At 43.9% G+C, this 17,902-nt stretch overlaps 1 protein-coding gene across 3 annotated transcripts in view; it reads left to right on the top strand.

Moving 5' to 3' along the window:
- Positions 1-17,902, top strand: part of GLI3 (GLI family zinc finger 3) — a 259,620-nt gene that overhangs the window by 141,891 nt on the left and 99,827 nt on the right. For 2 of the 3 annotated variants that reach the window (XM_074199223.1, XM_074199222.1), the window contains exon 4: positions 8,336-8,441. In XM_074199223.1, coding sequence (XP_074055324.1) covers positions 8,336-8,441 — 106 coding nt within the window. Of the gene's footprint in view, positions 1-4,196; positions 5,113-8,335; positions 8,442-17,902 lie in introns of those variants that run through there. The other variant, XM_074199224.1, reaches the window with a different exon arrangement.

Here is a 17,902-nt window from a genome sequence, read left to right as displayed (position 1 = left end):
ACTATTAGCTGCCTTCAGTAAACATTTATTCCACGTCTACTGTATGTATGGGTGCTGGGAGAAATCTTGATGAAGAAGAAGGGAAATGATCCCTTTTCCCAAAGAGTTTATGTTCTACTGGGGGACGGGGTGGGGGAGAACAAACTCCAAACAGAGAAGAAATCCAAGCTCATATGAAGAGGGAGAGAGAATTAACAATTAGAGAGTGTGGGGAATCTTTCCTATTGGAAGTGGTACATTAGCTTGGAAGGAAGCATAAAATTCTGAGGCAAGTGAGGAGTGAATGCATTCCAGACACAGGACACCCTCGGACGGAGGCATGGAGGTGGGAGATGTGATGGTGAGTTTGGGGAGTTTGACTGAGGATGCTGTATAGAAGCTTCCTATTTTATAATATAATTCAGAAATTAAAAACACCACACAACCACATAGTAGTCATTGGATTGCCCAGGAAGGATGATATTAAAGTGAAATAGGAGGGAAGAGAATGTAAAGAGGAAAACTCTTAAAACTTCCAGCGGAAAATGAGAAGGGATTATTGAATTCCCCAAATACTTGGGCCTTCTGACCTTCCCTGCTCCTTCCTTTCCTGCCCTCTTCCCCTTTGTTCTCTCACATTCTTACAAGGGTTTGGAGGTTTCCTATTTCATTCATGGAGAGAATGTGTTCAAGAGCTGTCAGAATAATCTTTGGGAAATAAAAAAAGAAACCAATAGCCCTTAAATGTCAGTGATATCATTTCTCTGTTTAAGAGGGGAAGTAAAATTTCCTTAGGGAAGATATTTTTATTCTTCCTCCCCCCTCCCTGACTCTCCCTGCACTTATCCCTCAGAGCTAAGGGGCTCATCTTGGACATGACCCATACAATCATAATTATAGCTGCAGCATCATTATGTAGGGAATCGTATAAATATAATGACTGTCATTTCCGGCCTTGAAAAACGTACTCTTGGGAAGGGGGTAGAAAACCCACTCATTTGAAGTCCTGATGATGTTTCAGTATGTAGTCGAAATTCACAACTGTATCAACCTGAAGAAAGCCAGATAGAACATGACCCAATTACGGAGGGGTTAGACAAATAGCAGCCTCAAGCAGAAGACACCCAAAGTCCAGGTAATAAACATACACTGTGTGACTGAACACCAGGATAGTCCCTGAATCTCCAGATTAATTACCAACTGTAGGATTTTTAATTTTTTTTTTTACTCTTAATTTGACGACTGGCTCTAAATCACCTTTTGTAAACTACAATTAGAAAATTGGAGGCAGGTATGGGGAGTGGAACAGCCAGGAAGGAAGTAGGATAACTATTCTTTAAAACAGTGCTAATCATTGACCCCAGGTCATCAAGAAAAGGTTATTTTCTGTATTAGGCTAAGAAGAGTTTCCATTCAAAATAGTTAAAATGCCTGTGAAACTTCATTTGTCATTTTTAGAGTGTAAATCATCTGAAAAATTTTTTTCTGATTGAAATGCCTCATTCAGAATGCGACCAAAGACTGAGAAGGGATGGCAAGAGCCATTTGGTCAAACTGTTGTCGGCAACAAAAATCATTCCTCCACCCCATACCAACAAGCAATAATCTGATGCTTGTGTGGAGGGCTCTAGCCTTGAAAACTCCTCCCTTCCAAGGTGCAAAGCTCAGCACTTCCAGAGCAGCCCAGTCCACTTTGTGATGGTTAGCAAATGGTTCTTTAATGTCGAGCCTAAGTTTGCCCCTTTGCCATTTCTGCCCTCTTGACCCAAGAACAAATCTCATTCTTCTTCTACTTGACAGACTTTAAAGTATCATGTTCTCTCGCTGTCTCCACCCACTTTCCCCCATCCAGGACTGAACCTTCTCTTCTACAGGATAAGCAGGACCATGGTCCTTGACCTCTTGGGCCTCTTCTGGATACCCTCTAGTTTACCGATACGTTTTCTAAACTCTGGCGCCTTAACAGTATTCCAGATGTGGGCTACCCAGAGCAGAGTGCCTGAGGCTTATCAACACCTCGTCCTTCCTAGAAGCCAGCACTCTCCTAGGGCAACCGGCACTTTCATGAAGCTTTTAACTCTGCCAGATCATGCTGAGTCATGAGGGGCGTGCAATAAATTAAAAACTCCCAGATTCTTTTTCAAATTACAGATTATATCAGGATCCAGCTGCTGCATACATGTTAACTCTTTGGCATAACTGGAAAGTACCAGTTCTAGATAAGAGACCTAATCATTATCTTTCTCACTTCATTTACATAATGTCTACATAAATGCATATTTATATAGATGATAAGTAGATGTATATGCCTACACACACAGACATGTTTGATAGAAGGTCGTCTCAGAGGGGAAATGCTGGGCTTCATCTCTGGTGATAGATAACATTTCGATTCAGGAATGCAATGAACTTGACCAGTTTTCTCTTTAATACCCACTGTATCTTATCTTTCTTAACACACGGCATCATATATTTATTGCCAAAAGATGAGGGGGAAAACACCTCTTTCTTTCCTTTTTTAAAAAAGTTTTTGCAAGGCAATGGGGTTAAGTGACTAGCCCAAGGCCACACAGCTAGGTAATTATTAAGTGTCTGAGGCTGGATTTGAACTCAGGTATTCCTGACTCCAGGGCCAGTGCTCTATCCATTGTGCAACCTAGCCACCCCCGAAAGCACCTTTTCAAATGAAAACTAATTATAAGTTTATACAATTTATGTAAGACAGTGACAGCTTATATCACTTCAAAATCCACTAAAAGCAGGTTATTGGATGAAGAGTGAAAAAAGCATGCCAAAAAGTGGCAGCTGTAAAAGTAATTCATACTTTGGCTACATCTAAGCATGGTGAAGATGCTAGTTTAAGCTGACTTTGACATGGACAGGTATTCTCTTTTTAAAAGATGCTCCCAACACAATCCTGTGAAGGACAATTGATTTGAAAGTAACTTTCCAAGGAGACCCCTTTTGCCTTTCCCTTAATAGAATGGAGTATAATTTATAATTTTAATTTATTTTCATTGTTTTTAGAATTTTACAGTTTTTCCCCCAGTCTCGCTTCCCTCCCCCACCCCACCCAGAAGGCAGTCTGTTAGTCTTTCCATTGTTTCCATGTTATACATTGATCTAAGTTGAATGTCAAGAGAGAGAAATCATATCCTTAAGGAAAAGTAAAATGTAAGAGCAAAATTTTACCTTTTTAAAAAAATTATATGTAATAGTCTTTGGTCTTTGTTCAAACTTCACAGTTCTTTCTCTGGATACAGATGCTTTTCTCCATCACAGATAGATCTAAAATTGTCCCTGATTGTTGCGCTGATGAAAGGAGCAAGTCCATTAAGATTGATCATCACCCTCATGTTGATGTTAGATGGAGTATAGTTTTTAAAATAAAGAGTGGGTCATCACAAAACTTTGTGGTAGTCATTTCTTTTTGAAATTTTATTTAATGCAATGGGGTTAAGTGACTTGCCTAAGGTCACACAGCTAGGCAATTATCAAGTATATGAGGCTGATGTGGTAGTCATTTCTGCATGGATGACATCAAGTTAATAGAACTCCTTTGAAAATATATTAAGGGGGTGGCTAGGTGACACAGTGGATAAAGTACTGGCCTGGAGTCAGGAATACCTGGGTTCAAATTTGGTCTCAGACACTTAATAATGACCTAGCTGTGTGGCCTTGGGCAAGCCACTTAACCCCATTTGCCTTGTTAAAAAAAAACCCAAAAACAAAAAAACCTAAAAAAATATTAAACAATCAGTCAGAATGCATCTAGTAAGTGTTTACTGCATGTCAGTTTATAAGTAAGTGCTGGGGATAGAAAGAAGGGTCCAAAACCCCAGTGCCTGCTCCCAAGGAATGCACATTCTCTTGGAGAGATGGCAAATAAATAAATTTATAAAAGATATAGAGAAAGTAAATGGAAAGTAATCTCAGAAGGGTAGAGACTTCATCTCATGGAAATTTTATCCAGTGATATCAAAATGCTATTTAGATTTAATGAGTTAAATGTTTAATATGAATAAAATAGAAACTAATGTATGAATTTGGAGGCCAAGTTGAATCAGTGGATGAAGGTGATTATTTACAAATATCTTGGTCTAATTCAAGAAAGACAATGACTAACAGACTGTCTTCTGTAGGGGGTGGGGGGAGGGAAGCAAGATTAGAGGGGAAATTGTAAAATTCAAAATAAATTTTTTTAAAAATAAAAAAAGAAACTTATTGGGAAAGCACACTTAGATCAAACTGTACCTACCAAATCTTTTTTTTTTTGCAAGGCAAATGAGGTTAAGTGGCTTGTCCAAGGTCACACAGTTAGGTAATTATTAAGTGCCTGAGGTCGGATTTGAACTCAGGTCCTCCTGACTCCAAGGCGAGTGCTCTGTAGCACCTAGCCATCCCATAGCAAGTCTTAATGTATACTTTTGGCACAGGAAAATAAACAAGAGTCTAGAAGGTGTTCAAACAAAGTTAATGAAACTGGGCTCTCTCACCCCAAGGCACCCATAAAAAAAATCCACACTTCCCCATTAAAAAAGAGGGTGAGGAGAGTTAGAGTTCCTCAGACAACACGATAAATAGGATGAAAGTACAGAAGTAATTCTGGAACAACGTGATCTCACCTCCCTCCATGGTACCACAGTAGGGTCTGAAAAATATTCACTATTAACTAAAGTGGTTCACTTCCACATGGAATCGTACAAATCGTCATGGCTTCAGAACAGAATCAAAAGGTGGCTTCCTTGGCAACATCTACATCAACTCAAGTAGCAGAATGTCAGCAAAGGAATGCAACAGATGACTGTGATATGTAGATTTGTTCAAGATGTCCAGGGTCATCTATCTGGGATTTGGCCACAGCCAGCAGCTGTTAGGACAGAGCTCTCCTTAAGGAGCCCAGGCATATTGATCCATGACAGTTAGGCATTAAAGGGAAAGGGCCTGGTCAGAACACCCCTACAGGCTACAACAATTGAGCAGCATAAACCTGGACAAAACATAATCAGATGGTTAGAATTCGATTCCAGAAGTTCACTTCCTATTACAAACTAAAAGATGACAAATCCCTGTACTACAAATGTAAACTATTTTTGGAAACTCAACAAGTAAATACTATGGAACCCCCTGGCAGTAAGTGATTCATAAAAATTTAAGAACATTTAAAAATATTTTGTCATGCTAAACATTCATAATCTCCAAGTAACATGAGGCTAAAATGTTTCAGAATACAGTGACCTAGTAGGAGAAACTAAGCCCAAGTAAGGACAGGAAGAAGGATGTGTCATTCTCTCCCAGTAGTCCCAGGCTGACTCCCCTTCTTCCCAGGTTCCTGCCCCTAAGCACTAAGTGTTGGAGACCACTGGACTGACCCAGGACATTTTCTCTCAGACTCTCAAATTGTCTCTTGCTCTAATCTCCCCAGATTTCCTCTTCCCAATTTCTGTGTCCCTTGGATCCTTCCTGCAATTTGTCTCTCCCACATATTTTGTTTTTCCTAATTAAAATGTGTGCTAAAATGTTACTGGAGAGGAAGGGCTATGGGATTTTCATTCCTTAGCACAGTGGTTATTACTCATTAGGTTTTTCCTCGATGCTTCTTGGGCTTTTCATAAAGAGGCTTTCTGTTATCCCACTGTAGATGAGTCTGTCCAAACTGTCCTTTCATCTCCCCAGAATATTAACCACATGGAAATAATAGTAAGTTGGTGGCTAATCTCAGAACTCTCGAGACTAGCCTGCCTCAAACACCAGCAACGGTTACCATTTCATTAGCCCATCTTAGGTTTGCTGCCCTCTCTACCCAGCCCTGACGGTAAGCACTGGCAGTGTGTAAAGAAGAGAAAATAGAGAAGCAAGGAGGGTAGGTTATTTGCCTGGTATCATGAGATTGTTGTTGTCGTCATCAGACCAACATGGCATCAGTATGTTGGCTGACGCTGTCTAGTTAGACCAACACCAACATGAGGCAGGATTAGAATTCCCTTGGTCCCGACTTCAAGTCTAGCCCTCTCTCTCAGGTACTCCTGACTCCCAAGGCCAGTGCTCTATCCACTGTACCACCTAGTTGCCCCCTGTATCTCTTCTTTCTTAAAGTGGGGTATATGTTGCAGTCAGTGGAAATCCCAGTGACTGAAGGACCAGAGGGTGACTTTTTGCATTGTCAGAGGACTGAATGTTGAAGGAGACTTGAAACCTCCCTATCTTGGCATTTTCAATATTAGCTTTGCCGTGTAGCATGGTATTTAAGTAATGTCTCATAGCAGGGAGTCACTGGTGCCTTAGCTTGTCTTTTCTCCCCTTCCTCTGTCTTCTTCTTGCAGCTGTGATTCCTCATGATACACAATGCCTGACTGTATAGGGGGAAATCCCAGTGGGGTCTTAGGGTTCCCGAAAGTGCTAAGGCAACCTTGGCTGCCATCTTCTGATCTGGGGCACCGTGATCTGTCTCTGTATATCATTCCTCAGGATATGTCTGAAAGCCTCTAGATAGATGTAATACTCAGCAGATTCAGCTGGCCAGGCAAAGCAGTTGTCTTTCTGTGACTGAAATCTTTCTAGTTGTGAAACCTCGGGATTGGAATCAATTTGCTAAGGAACTTGTCATAGGACAGCTATTTTTTTTTTCTCTATTGCACTTTTTTCCCCCCATTCTTCTTTCTGGATTTATATGGTCAGGAATTTCTATCCAGAAAGTTTCTTAGCCACTTCGACCGTCTCATTTTTCAGATGAGGAAACTGAGACTCTCAAGAAATTAGAACATTTACCTAAGTTTACAGAAGTGATAAGTGACTGAGCCAAGATTGAAAAGTGAATTCTCTGCCTCCCAAGTGGAGGATGTGGCACTGGGAGGGTCATCAGAGGCCATTGATTTTCCTCCCAGAATTTTGCTAATGAGAACACTGAGGCCTCTGGAAATTAAGACATTAAGGTCACACAGTTAATGAGTAGTCATGACTGAAAATTGTCACATCTTATCAAATCCAGAACCAGAATTTGAATCCACATCTTGTGATTCTAAGTCTTATATTCCTCATACTGGACCTCCCTGCCTCAAACAATTTCCCTGAAGATTATGTTGACCTGTCATGCTTTGAACTTTTGTCTGAAATCTGACTAGGAGCTATGTTTGTCTTTTTTAAAAACATGAGTAAAACTTAATCTGATGAGTATTTACTCCCTTCAAAGTCATCAGCTCTGGAGATAGAGCTTCCTCTTTGGAGATTGCCTTTAGGATCTGTGATTCTTGTCTGAGGGCCTTTCTGTGGTTCCTACTTTGAGTGGTAGCAAACATCTTTATTGGGAGAGTGGTTTGGATTTGAGGAAATGCCCAGAACCAGCCAGGGACAAGGTTAGAAAAATAACAGAGATGACTGAATGGAATCATAAGACTTTGGGGCCCCAGACAAATTGTGGTAGATTGTTTCTGTCATTTTGGGTCATTAACCAAAGAGAATTCCTGAAGGGTTCTTCCCCAAATGGCTTTAAGCAATAAGTCTGAGGGAGGCCATTGGATGATAGGTAGATTGAAAAGGGATATTTGGGACACATGATCAGAAACAATGGCGGGCCAGGCTTTCTGTGAGAATCAGTGAGTAATGACAGACATTTACTAGAACTCAGGAAACTTTCCTAGAACTTTACTAGAACCCAGGAAACTTTACTAGAACCCAGGAAAAACTTCTCAAGGTCTTTGAGGAAGATTTGGATAAACTAGAGCAGGTATAGAGGGGGTTGTAATACGATCTTGGTGACGTGATCTTCGATCCATCAAAGGACTCTTAAACAGAAAAGTATGAGAACATGTTCCTCATCTCATTTGACATCAGATCATAAAATTCAGTTAACCTTTTGATTTTTGTCAAATAAATGAATTAAAAGGTCTGGATTCATTCCTTTTGCATTTGTGATTACTTCCTTTTCCTTCTTTTCGGTGTTCCTTCCATTGCCCCTTGGTGGGAGGAACAGATTCTATCCCTTAGTCTCCTTACTCTTGGAGGCATTGAAGTCACAGATCTCTTGGGCATTTTTCCTGGAGGATGTTTTTCTTTGTTGCATTCTGTTTCCTCTCTTTGCCAAGTACAACAGTGGCTCAGCCATTCTTTCATCATGATTTTCCAAATTTGCTATCAACATTAAGGAGTTTCTTCAAAGTTTTGGGACAATATATCACACAAACCCCAACAATTTCATTTATTGGGTAGAATTAAGTTTCACAGACTTAGAGGGCAAAGAAGGCACGCGTGTGTGTGTGTGTGTGTGTGTGTGTGTGTGTGTGTGTGTGTCTCGCTTGGGGTGGATGTTTGCCAAATGGAATCCTTTTAAACAATCTTGAACACCTTGTTTCTTTTTCAGACCCTCCTCATCTTTTCCCAGCATTCCACCCTCCGGTCCCGATCGATGCCAGACATCATGAGGGACGTTACCATTACGACCCGTCTCCCATCCCTCCACTGCACGTGTAAGTAACTGCTTTGCACACTAAAGAGATGAGTTTCCTACCTGGGGTGACTCTTGGTACTCTGCTGTAGATGCTGGGAGCTCAGGAGGACTAATAGGAGGGGAAGATTTACTTTTGAAAGGCAGTGAGTGTATCTGCTGGGGGATTCACTGGAGCAGAGAGCCCCACTGTCTCCCTGGGAATGACGGGGATAATGGGTAGCCGGCAAGTGTTACCTATATATTCTGCTGGTGTGTATTCTGTAGGCTGCCATTCTCTAAATACTAAATTTTAAGAGGAGCCAGCGTAGAGAAAGAGCCCAAGACAAAATATGGACTTGGCCTGGAACCCTCCTTTGTGGAAATTTGGTCAAGCACAAGTTCTCTCCTTGGGATTGCTCTGCAATGTAATCACATTTTTATGGTAAATTTTCATATTCCCTATTGTGCATATACCAGGCTGGTGTGATTGATGGGGATGTCACCCAAACAAAATGGTAAATGAGATAGAGCCTGTGGTTTACATAGAGATAAAAGGAAAGAATAGAGGTGATAACATACATTAGGAAAGGAGGAGAAAAGGGGGAAATAAATATTATCTTATTTGAGTTAAGGGAGGATAAAGGAACAGTGGGATGACAAACTAAAATGATCTCTTTTATAGTCCTGATCAAAAGCTGTCACAACCTTAGGGAGCTGGAAGGGGGGAGACTCGTTAGGAAGGAGAAAAGGAGGGTCACTGGTTGGGTAAAAGACTTGATCTGTGTATTTAATCCTATCTCATTATCGTCCCCCATCTTGAGACAATGAAAGGAGAGGAGCCCACAAATACTTTGAAGAATCGTGTCACTTATTTCGATGGTAGATTGCATCTCCCTGACTATTAGTTACAGCTGCATAATTACATATGGGCGGAAGAAAAATGAAGTTGTTTTAAAACAAGTCCTCCTCTGTGAACAGAATTAATTGATATTAACAATCCTAACTACATGCCCAAGTACACATATAATATTTTACCCACTGCCTTTTTTCCCTTCTGGAGCCATCTCCCATTACAGAATTGTAATTTCAGAGCAAATTTGCCTGGAGGGAGGTAATAAATCTGCGTGGCTAGCTCCCATGAGCATTAAGGAAAAGTGGGTATTTATAGAGAGGGACCAGGAATTTGTGATTTATCCTCCAGAAGGCCTCTGATACATGAGGAAGCATTTACAGGGTTCGGAAGCAAACTAAAAATACATTTAGCTCCAAAGAGGTCTCCTATACAAAGGGAAGGAAATTCCAAATTAAGGCCAAATCGTGACATGCCAATCACCTCATTCCACAGAGTTTTTACAATGTGGATGGGACCACAATTCTATTCTCAGATGAGGATGTGTCTCATGGTACACAGGCGCTGAAGCTCTTCCTCAGAGACCAAAATATCTGGCTGGAGGAGGCAGGACTCACTCAATTTGCTCTGGGCTGACTCTGGAAGCTCTGGCTTCAATCAGCCCTTGGACATATTTTTACATAGATTTTGAGTGTGTAAGTGTGTTTGGTGAGAGAAGAGCTCTTTGATTTTTTTATGGTCTTATTGAAATATTAAAAACTTGATTGTGGGAAGAATAAACTCACATCCTTCCCATTGGGACATCAGGGTCTGTTATTTACTTCAAGGCAATAGGAATTGGAGAGAAAAATCTTTTGTCCTTTGCCAATGTGTAGCATGGGCTTTGTTGGTGTTACAGACAGCTCCATAAATATGTGTTTGGAGCCAAGCCTACCTGATTGGAAGCAAGGGTTCCAGCCCCTAACCACTTGCCTGCCTGGCAGGCCCAGCCCATATTTTCAGTCTTTAAAGACTGTATTAAATATGGCCATTGACAAAATAAGCCGTTTGCAAAGTTAAGCTTCATTTTTTTTCTCATTTCCCCTTTTTTTCAAAAGGAAATGTTAATGTTAGTTCTATAGCAACTAAATTTAGGGGAGCCCTTACCCAATAGGTTAGAAAGAGGTTGTTTTGGGGCAGCCAGTGGGCACAATGACAACAAAGTAATGAATAGGGCACCAGACTTGGAGTCAGGACTGAGTTCAAATCTGGCTTCAAGACACTTACTTGCTGAGTGACCTTGCAAGCCTCTCAACCCTGATTGCCTTGCAATAGAGAGAGAGAGAGAGCGAGAGAGAGAGAGAGAGAGAGCGAGCGAGAGAGAGAGACAGAGACAGAGACACAGAGGCAGAGACAGACAGGCTGCTTCTGTGTCAGATGACCAGAGGTGACCCACATTTCGGTTGAGGCTCAGAGAACTGTGCCTGCTACCTATATGGCTCCATATGGGTCTCTGCTTACCCTTCAGTGAATCTCTGCAACAGAACATGAGCCCTTCGACAGAGACTCGGCACAGAATAACATGAAGAGAAAAGCCTTCCATGAAGAGAAGGGATTTTAATTGGAACTTTGAGGAAGGGAGAGAGGTCAGTAGGTGCAAGGAAGGATGGAGAACATTCCAGACATGGAAAGTGGCCAGAGAACATGTCCGGAGCTGAGTGGTAGAGTGTTTATGCGTGGATAAGTCAGGAGGCCAGAACTACTGGATGGAAACATCCGTGCTGCAAAGTCAAAGAAGACTGCAAAGGAAAGAAGGGTCATGGCAGGAAGGGCTTTGAATGTCAAACTTGATTTTGTATTTTCTCCTAAAGGTGATAAGGAGTTTATTGAGTGGGGGGAGAAGGCATGGCATGGTCACACCTGAGCATTAGGAAAATCACTCCAGTGACGGAATGGAAGATGGCCTGGAGCAGAGACTTAAGGAAGGTTGTCCAGCCAGTGGCTACTGCAGCAGTCCAGGTGGGAGGTGATGAGGGCTCGTATCAGGGGAGGCAGTGACAGGAGAGGAGAGGGGTGCCAAGGTGATGATACGATGATAATAATGGGGACTCTGAGCCACTTTGTAAGGTACTGAATTCTTTAGGGGAGACTGAGCCATAAGATCGTGGTGCAGAGCCAGATTCAACCCCCTCAATTTATAGTTGAGAAAACTTAGTCCTAGTGCAAAAAGAAGTAGCTTGGTTAGGATGGCATAGAAATGGGATTCATAGGCGGAAGTCAGGCCTCTGCCCTCTGGAACATGCACCCTCCTAGTGTGTATCTACATCATATTCATGTGTATCATCTTCCTAGCCATTTGTTTCTTCTTTCCCAATCTTCTCTCTTTCTTTTCCTCCTTCCTCCCCTCCTCATTTTTTTCTCTTTTCTTTTCTTCTCTTCCCCTCCCTTCCCCCTCCTCTCTTCTCCCATCCTCTCTTTTTTCCTCTTCTCTCTTCTCTCTCTCAAAGGAGAAGTAAGGAAAAGAGTATCAGAATAACAAGAGAGCTTCAATTCCAGCTGTGATTCTTTCAGTGATTTATTATAAGACTTGGAACAGTCCTTATCCTCCTCAGCTTGAATTTGTTCAGCCAACAGTGGAGACCCCGTTGTGTGCCATCTTCCAAGCTTACCAGAGTTTTGAGGGAACTGGATGGGTTGGTGCATCCCCAGACCCGTGCAGGCAACCCATCAGAAGCATTAAGAGGGTCGGCAGTGCCGTTGGTGGTCGGCTTGTCCAGGGTCCCCTCTTCAGTGCAGGTATTTTCATTCTGACACAAGCTGGACTAGATTAAGGAACATGAAGCTTGGGCTGGAAGAGACCTTAGAAGCCATCAAGTTCAGTCTCCCTCATTTTGTAGTTGAGGAAACTGAGGCACAGAGACACCAAATAAGTGTAGAGGGCAGGACTTGAAGCCAAAAGCTTTCCGACTCCAAGTTCAGTGTCCCTTTCATTCTAGCCCACTCCCCCTTCAGGAGGTACTTGGACACCCAGGGAGTTAGGTGCCTATGACCAGTTCACAGCCTTTGGTGATAGGAGGATACGATTTCATGCCAGGAATCTCACGAGCCTGGCCCTGCTAGGAAAACCCTAGTCTGAAACACTGGTGCAGTGGATCCAGCATTGGCCCTGGAGTCTGGAGGACAGGAGTTCGAATCCAGCCTCAGACACTTGACTCTCACTAGCTGTGTGACCTTGGGCAAGTCACTTCACCCTGATTGTCTCGCATCCAGGGCCCATCTCCAGTCGTCCTGATTCATTTCTGGACCCTGGACCCAGATGACACTGGAGGAGAAAGTGAGGTTGTTAACTTAGCACAACCCCCCTCTCTCCAGTCCAGTTCAGGTGCTTGTCATGACATTGCCTCCCTGATGTCCTGGTCTTCTTCCAGAATGAAGGACATCGACATCATCATCATCATCACAAGGTGATGAAACACTAGGTCTTTGGGCAGTGATGGAAACCAGGGCCTGAGGCAGCAGAGGGCTTCTTGGATGGTTGTCATTTCATAAAACCATCAAAGACAGTCTGGGGTAGCTTGAAGGTTTGCAAAGGCATGGTTCAGGTCACGTTGGTAGGTTGGGGGGCAGGGGTCCCCAGTCTAGCTTCTGTTGTGCCAGCCACATTTTCTCCCGCAGCCCACGGGAACAACTGGCATCTTTTGTGGGAATGAATGATGGAAACGCTGCCAGATGAACGAGGGGCAGCAGGCCTGGGGTCGCTGTAATTACGCTCATAGCCCGTCATTAAGGATTCCATGGAAGGGGGCTTATAAATCGCTCCTCTCCTTAGATAAACCGCCCAGCAGTAAGGCATCAACACCGGGGTGCAGAATTAAATTAAAACCTCATAAAATGAAAGATGTTCTGTATTAGCTGCTTGACACTTAATTTGCCTCTGAATGAGGAGAGGAAATCACAAATTAACCTGCCTTTGTTTTTCCAAGCGCGGCTTATTAGGTATTAGAACAACTGCAATTACAGGCTAATAATAAGCATCAGGCCTTATAAATATGTACGGGGGCCTGTCAGTTTGGGTTCCAGAGACCTGTTTGTTAGAGGTTGGGGTTGGGGGGGCATGGCTTTGTCCGGAGTAGGAGAACGGACCGTTCAGCACCATTGGGTGCAGGGCAGGTGGGAGGGAGGGGACCCAAGGAGGATTGGGGAAGGCCCACACTGAAGTCAGAGCATCAGACAGACGTGGCTGAGATCTGAGATTCTCAGAGCAGGGAGAGGACTTAGCCTGGCCTCCTTTTACAGGTGAAGAAACTGAGGCTCAGAGGAAGGCTCTGTGAGCTGCCGAGGGAGGACGTGAACTCAGGGCTTCAGGTTTCCAATCTCACTCTCTGTCCACGTGTGCCATATCCTGATAGGGATGGACGATGGACGGAGGGTTGAGCTCACACACCTGGGATGCTCCCTTCACCCCACATCCCTTTAAGGGTCCCCAGAGCACGCAGCAAAACCAAACCACTTGTTTTTACAGAAAACTGAGTCTCAGAGAAGTTATGTGATTTGTTCAAGGTCACGTAGGGAGTGACAGGCAGGAGTGGAATTCGAATCCAAGGTCCCACTGGGTGTGTGGCCCGAAAGAGGGAGAAGGAGGCACACTTTCCATGGTTTCCACCCTTCTTCTTCAAGCAGTGGACAGAGTGGGTTCAGGAAGCGCATCCCCTTTGGTGAATGGATGCTTCATCTGTCCCTTAGGAAGATCTTTCCTGGGTATTTCCCCTATCATAGAAATATCTCGTTTCCTTTGGGGTTCTTCATTATCACTTCTTCCACTTCCTTTTTTTGGGGGTGGGGTTTGTAACGCAAGTGACTTGCCCAAGGTCACACAGCTAGTTATTTATTAAGTGTCCGAGGATGGATTTGAACTCGGGTCCTCCTGCCTCCGGGGCTGGTGCTCTATCCACTCACCACCTAGCTCCCCCCCACCACCACCACCACCACTTTCTTTAGACAGAGATGACAGACGAGGGAGAGTGTGGTTGGCATTATGACTCCTGGGTCCAGACTCAGGAAGACCCAGGTTCAAATCCCTTCTAAGATGTTAACTAGCTGGACGACCCTGGGAAAGTCACTTAACCTCTGTCTGCCTCAGTTTCCTCAACGAAGATGGGGATCTACCTCCCAGGATTGTTGTGAGGATTAAATGAGTTTCTATTTGTAAAGCCCCGAGCAGAGTGCCAGGCGAGCTGAAGGTTGTGCCAAAGGGTGGGTGTCCCTGGATATTTAGGGCAGCTCCTCTCGAGAAGAAGGCAGCTCCAAGGAAGGCTGCCACTCATGCCCAGGATGCAGGTGGGCTTTGGGGGTTTGTTTTTGAGTCTGGGACCCAAAGTCTGACTGCAGTTTGTGATCTCCAGGACTTAGGGTGAGCCAATGAAGCTCTCTGGGCCTCAGTCTCCCCAAAGTAAATTAAACAGTAAGTTAAAGGACCCAAGCTCCCTTCTAATTCTCTGCCTGGGACCTTGTGAACCTTACACCCTTTTCCTTTAAAATCAGTTAAAAGTTCCACAATCCAAGCCTCCCTTGGGGGAAGGGGGAATCACTAGGGAGATCTGGGGAAATAGTTGTCTCCCTTTTATAAGTTTTGAGGAGCATGCGTTTGGGACTCGTATATGGGGATTTGGGGATGTTAACTTGTATCTCTGCTTGCAAGTTCGGCTGGATAGACACCCCACTTTCACCCCAGTGAAAGCTCGGTGATTAGGGAGTGTCTTTCTTTAGTTTTTGCAGTTCTAACACCTAACACAGAAGGTGCTTAATAATTGTTTGATTTCTTAATTGGCCTGCTGACATCGTGGGGTCTCTGAGCTGGCTGATCAGAGAGCAAGGAGAGCCCTTCCTGGCTTCCCAGAGACTTCTGTGCTGAAGAGTGGGTAGAAAGAGCTGGGAGTGGGGTGGGGGTGGGAGTGGGATGGGATGGAGGGGGTTGGCTTTATTAGTTCTGCTCCTCTCCCAAGTCTTAGTAGTTGGTGGGAATTCATTTTTTTTCTCAATTAGCAAGGGCTTCCTTTCTCCCCTCCCTTCTCCCCCCAACGTCCCCCACAACCGTTGCTCTACCCCTTCCCAGCATCGGTGCATGCTCCCCTTGGCCAGCCAGGCTCCAGCCTGCCTCTTAGACCATCCTTTCACTGAGCCTATTCATGTGAGCACAAATGGGATTTTTGTCTCTAGGTCAGCAACGTGAAGTCCTAAGCCTTCAAATTCGAGTGAACAGTAAACAAAAGATCAGAGAATGCAGACCTGGGATTTGGCAGGCCGCTCAGAGACCATCTCATTCAGGCTGGGTCTGATCAAGAATTCCCCCCATGATGTTCCCGCCATGTGGGCAGCCAGCTTTGCCCATGGAGGGGAGGCCCATTCGGCTTTGGTGTGCCTCTCAATCTTGGGATGTTTTCCCAATAGCAAGGACACAGAATCTGTCCTTCGCGGCACCTGGCCCTCACACTAGCGCCTGGTCCTGTCCTCTGGGCCAAACAGAACCTCCTCTGCAGAACAGCCCTTCAGAAACTCATAGACTCTACACCCCACTTTTAGCACTCCCTTCTTCAGGCTCAGCTCCCCTGAACCCAATCTTTGTGGTCTCTGAATGGCTTCCATTAGAAGCAAGGATTTTCTTAAAAATCTGGTACCCAGAATAAATGTGATGGTAATCACTCCATTTATTAGTCATCTACTATGTATGAGATAAAGCCTAAAACAATTCCTTCTGCCAGTGAGTAGCAAGGTGGTGCCTAGGTGGAGCTCCAGATCAAGACTGGGAAGGCTTGAGTTCAGATTCAGCCCTGGGTGCATGACCTTGGGGAAGACACTAATCCTGTCTCCCTTAGTTTCCTCATCTGTAGAATTGGAGTAATAAGAACACCTACCTCCCAGGATTGTTGTGAGGATTAGATGAGATGGTGATAAAACACTTTCCAATCCATAAGAAGCTACATAAATGCTCTCTGTTGTTACATGTCCATGAGAGAGACAAGGACATTCGAAGCTATGCACTGAAATGAGTGGAAAGGGAATAATTACAGAGAAATACAATATCGTTAAATGCAAGAGAGTTTGGGGGGGCAGTAGTCATGGGGTGTAGATATGGGAGGGTTAGAGAAAGGCTTCCTTTAGCGGAAAGAGGACAGGAGTGAAAGCAAGGAGACAGGTGTCCCAGGTATGGCAGAGGATAGAGCTTTGTGAGTGAGGAACAAAGATCCAGACAAGCATAAGGGGCAAGGAGGGTGAAGATGAAGGGCCTGAAAATGGGGCGGGGGTGGGATTAATGTATAATAAGCCTGGAAAGATAGACTGAAGCCAGCCTGGGATGCTCCAGATACATCCTTTTCAGTCCAAAGATCATCCTCCTTGGCAGTGAAAACAAGTAAAAAAAACGAGGTCGGTAGATATGGCTGCTGCCCATCATTCATGTGTTCATCAACCCGTCTAGAGAGAGCCGCAGCCCCTATCCCAGCTTTCATCTCCCCTCTTTGCCTGTTACAGCTTCAAACAAATCCTCACGGCTCCCCTTCGTGTTCTTACCTTTCCCCACCAACCTCTGCCCAGTTTGAGTTCTCACCCTTCGGACACCGTTCTGATGGGGGCATCCATGTCAAGCTTGAGAGTTCGCCCTCCCTCCCTACCTGTCCTGGCTCCATCCTGAAGCCTAGGCTGATTGATTGGCCCCCTGTGCGTCCCCAGCATCCCCTCGAAATAACTCCCCTTATAATTCCCCATTAGAACCGTGTGTCAGTGTCTTCAGAGTCTATTCTTGAGGCCCCTTGCTCCCTCCTGTGGAAGGCCGTAGGGCTTTACTTCCCCAGGAGAATTGCATCCGCTTTGGGCAAGGACTTTTTTGTGTTTTGTGAGCTGGACCCCTTGGGCAGAACTCTGGTAAAGATTGTCAGAAACACAGTTTCAAAGAGATAAAATCAGATGTAAAGGATTACGAAAGGTTAGGGGGAGCTAGGTGGTAAAGAGGTTAGAGTGTTGGGCCTGGAGCCAGGAAGACCTGAACAAACTCAGCCTCGGGAGTTTCCTCGCTGTGTAACCCTGAATAGTAGTGTCACTGCCTGCCTCAGTTTCCCAAACTGTAAAATGAGGATGATAATTTCACAACAACACAAGATTATTACAAGAACCAAATGAGATAATATTTATAAAGTGCTTAGAACAGCACCAAGCATACAATAGACATTTCATAAATACTCATTAAAAAAGAAAACAACTATTGAAAGATGATGAAAATTTCAATTACTAAAATATTTGAAAATATTGAAATATTTTAAAATTCCCAGTTCATAGAGACCAGGTCCGAACCACATATGTTGTGGTGTCTATCTGCCGCCCCATCCCTTTTCTGACCTATTGAACACCTGCCTCCTTTAACCTGTGCTCGGCTTGACTCACTTTCCTTCATACACATTTTTTTAAGGATTTACTTTTTTATTGTTTCTTACAATTTTTTCTCCAGTCTCGCTTCCCTCCCCCTCCCCCCACAGAAGGCAATCTGATAGACTTTCCATTGTTTCCATGCTATACATTGATCATAATTGCATGTGTTGAGAGAGAAATCATATCCTTAAGGAAACAATAAAAAGAGATGGCAAAATACATAAGATACCATTTTTTAAAAATTAAAGGTCATA

This window comes from Macrotis lagotis, chromosome 8 (genome assembly GCF_037893015.1).
Source record: "Macrotis lagotis isolate mMagLag1 chromosome 8, bilby.v1.9.chrom.fasta, whole genome shotgun sequence".
NCBI classification, from domain to species: domain Eukaryota; kingdom Metazoa; phylum Chordata; class Mammalia; order Peramelemorphia; family Peramelidae; genus Macrotis; species Macrotis lagotis.
This window is presented reverse-complemented; position numbering and strand designations above follow the sequence as displayed.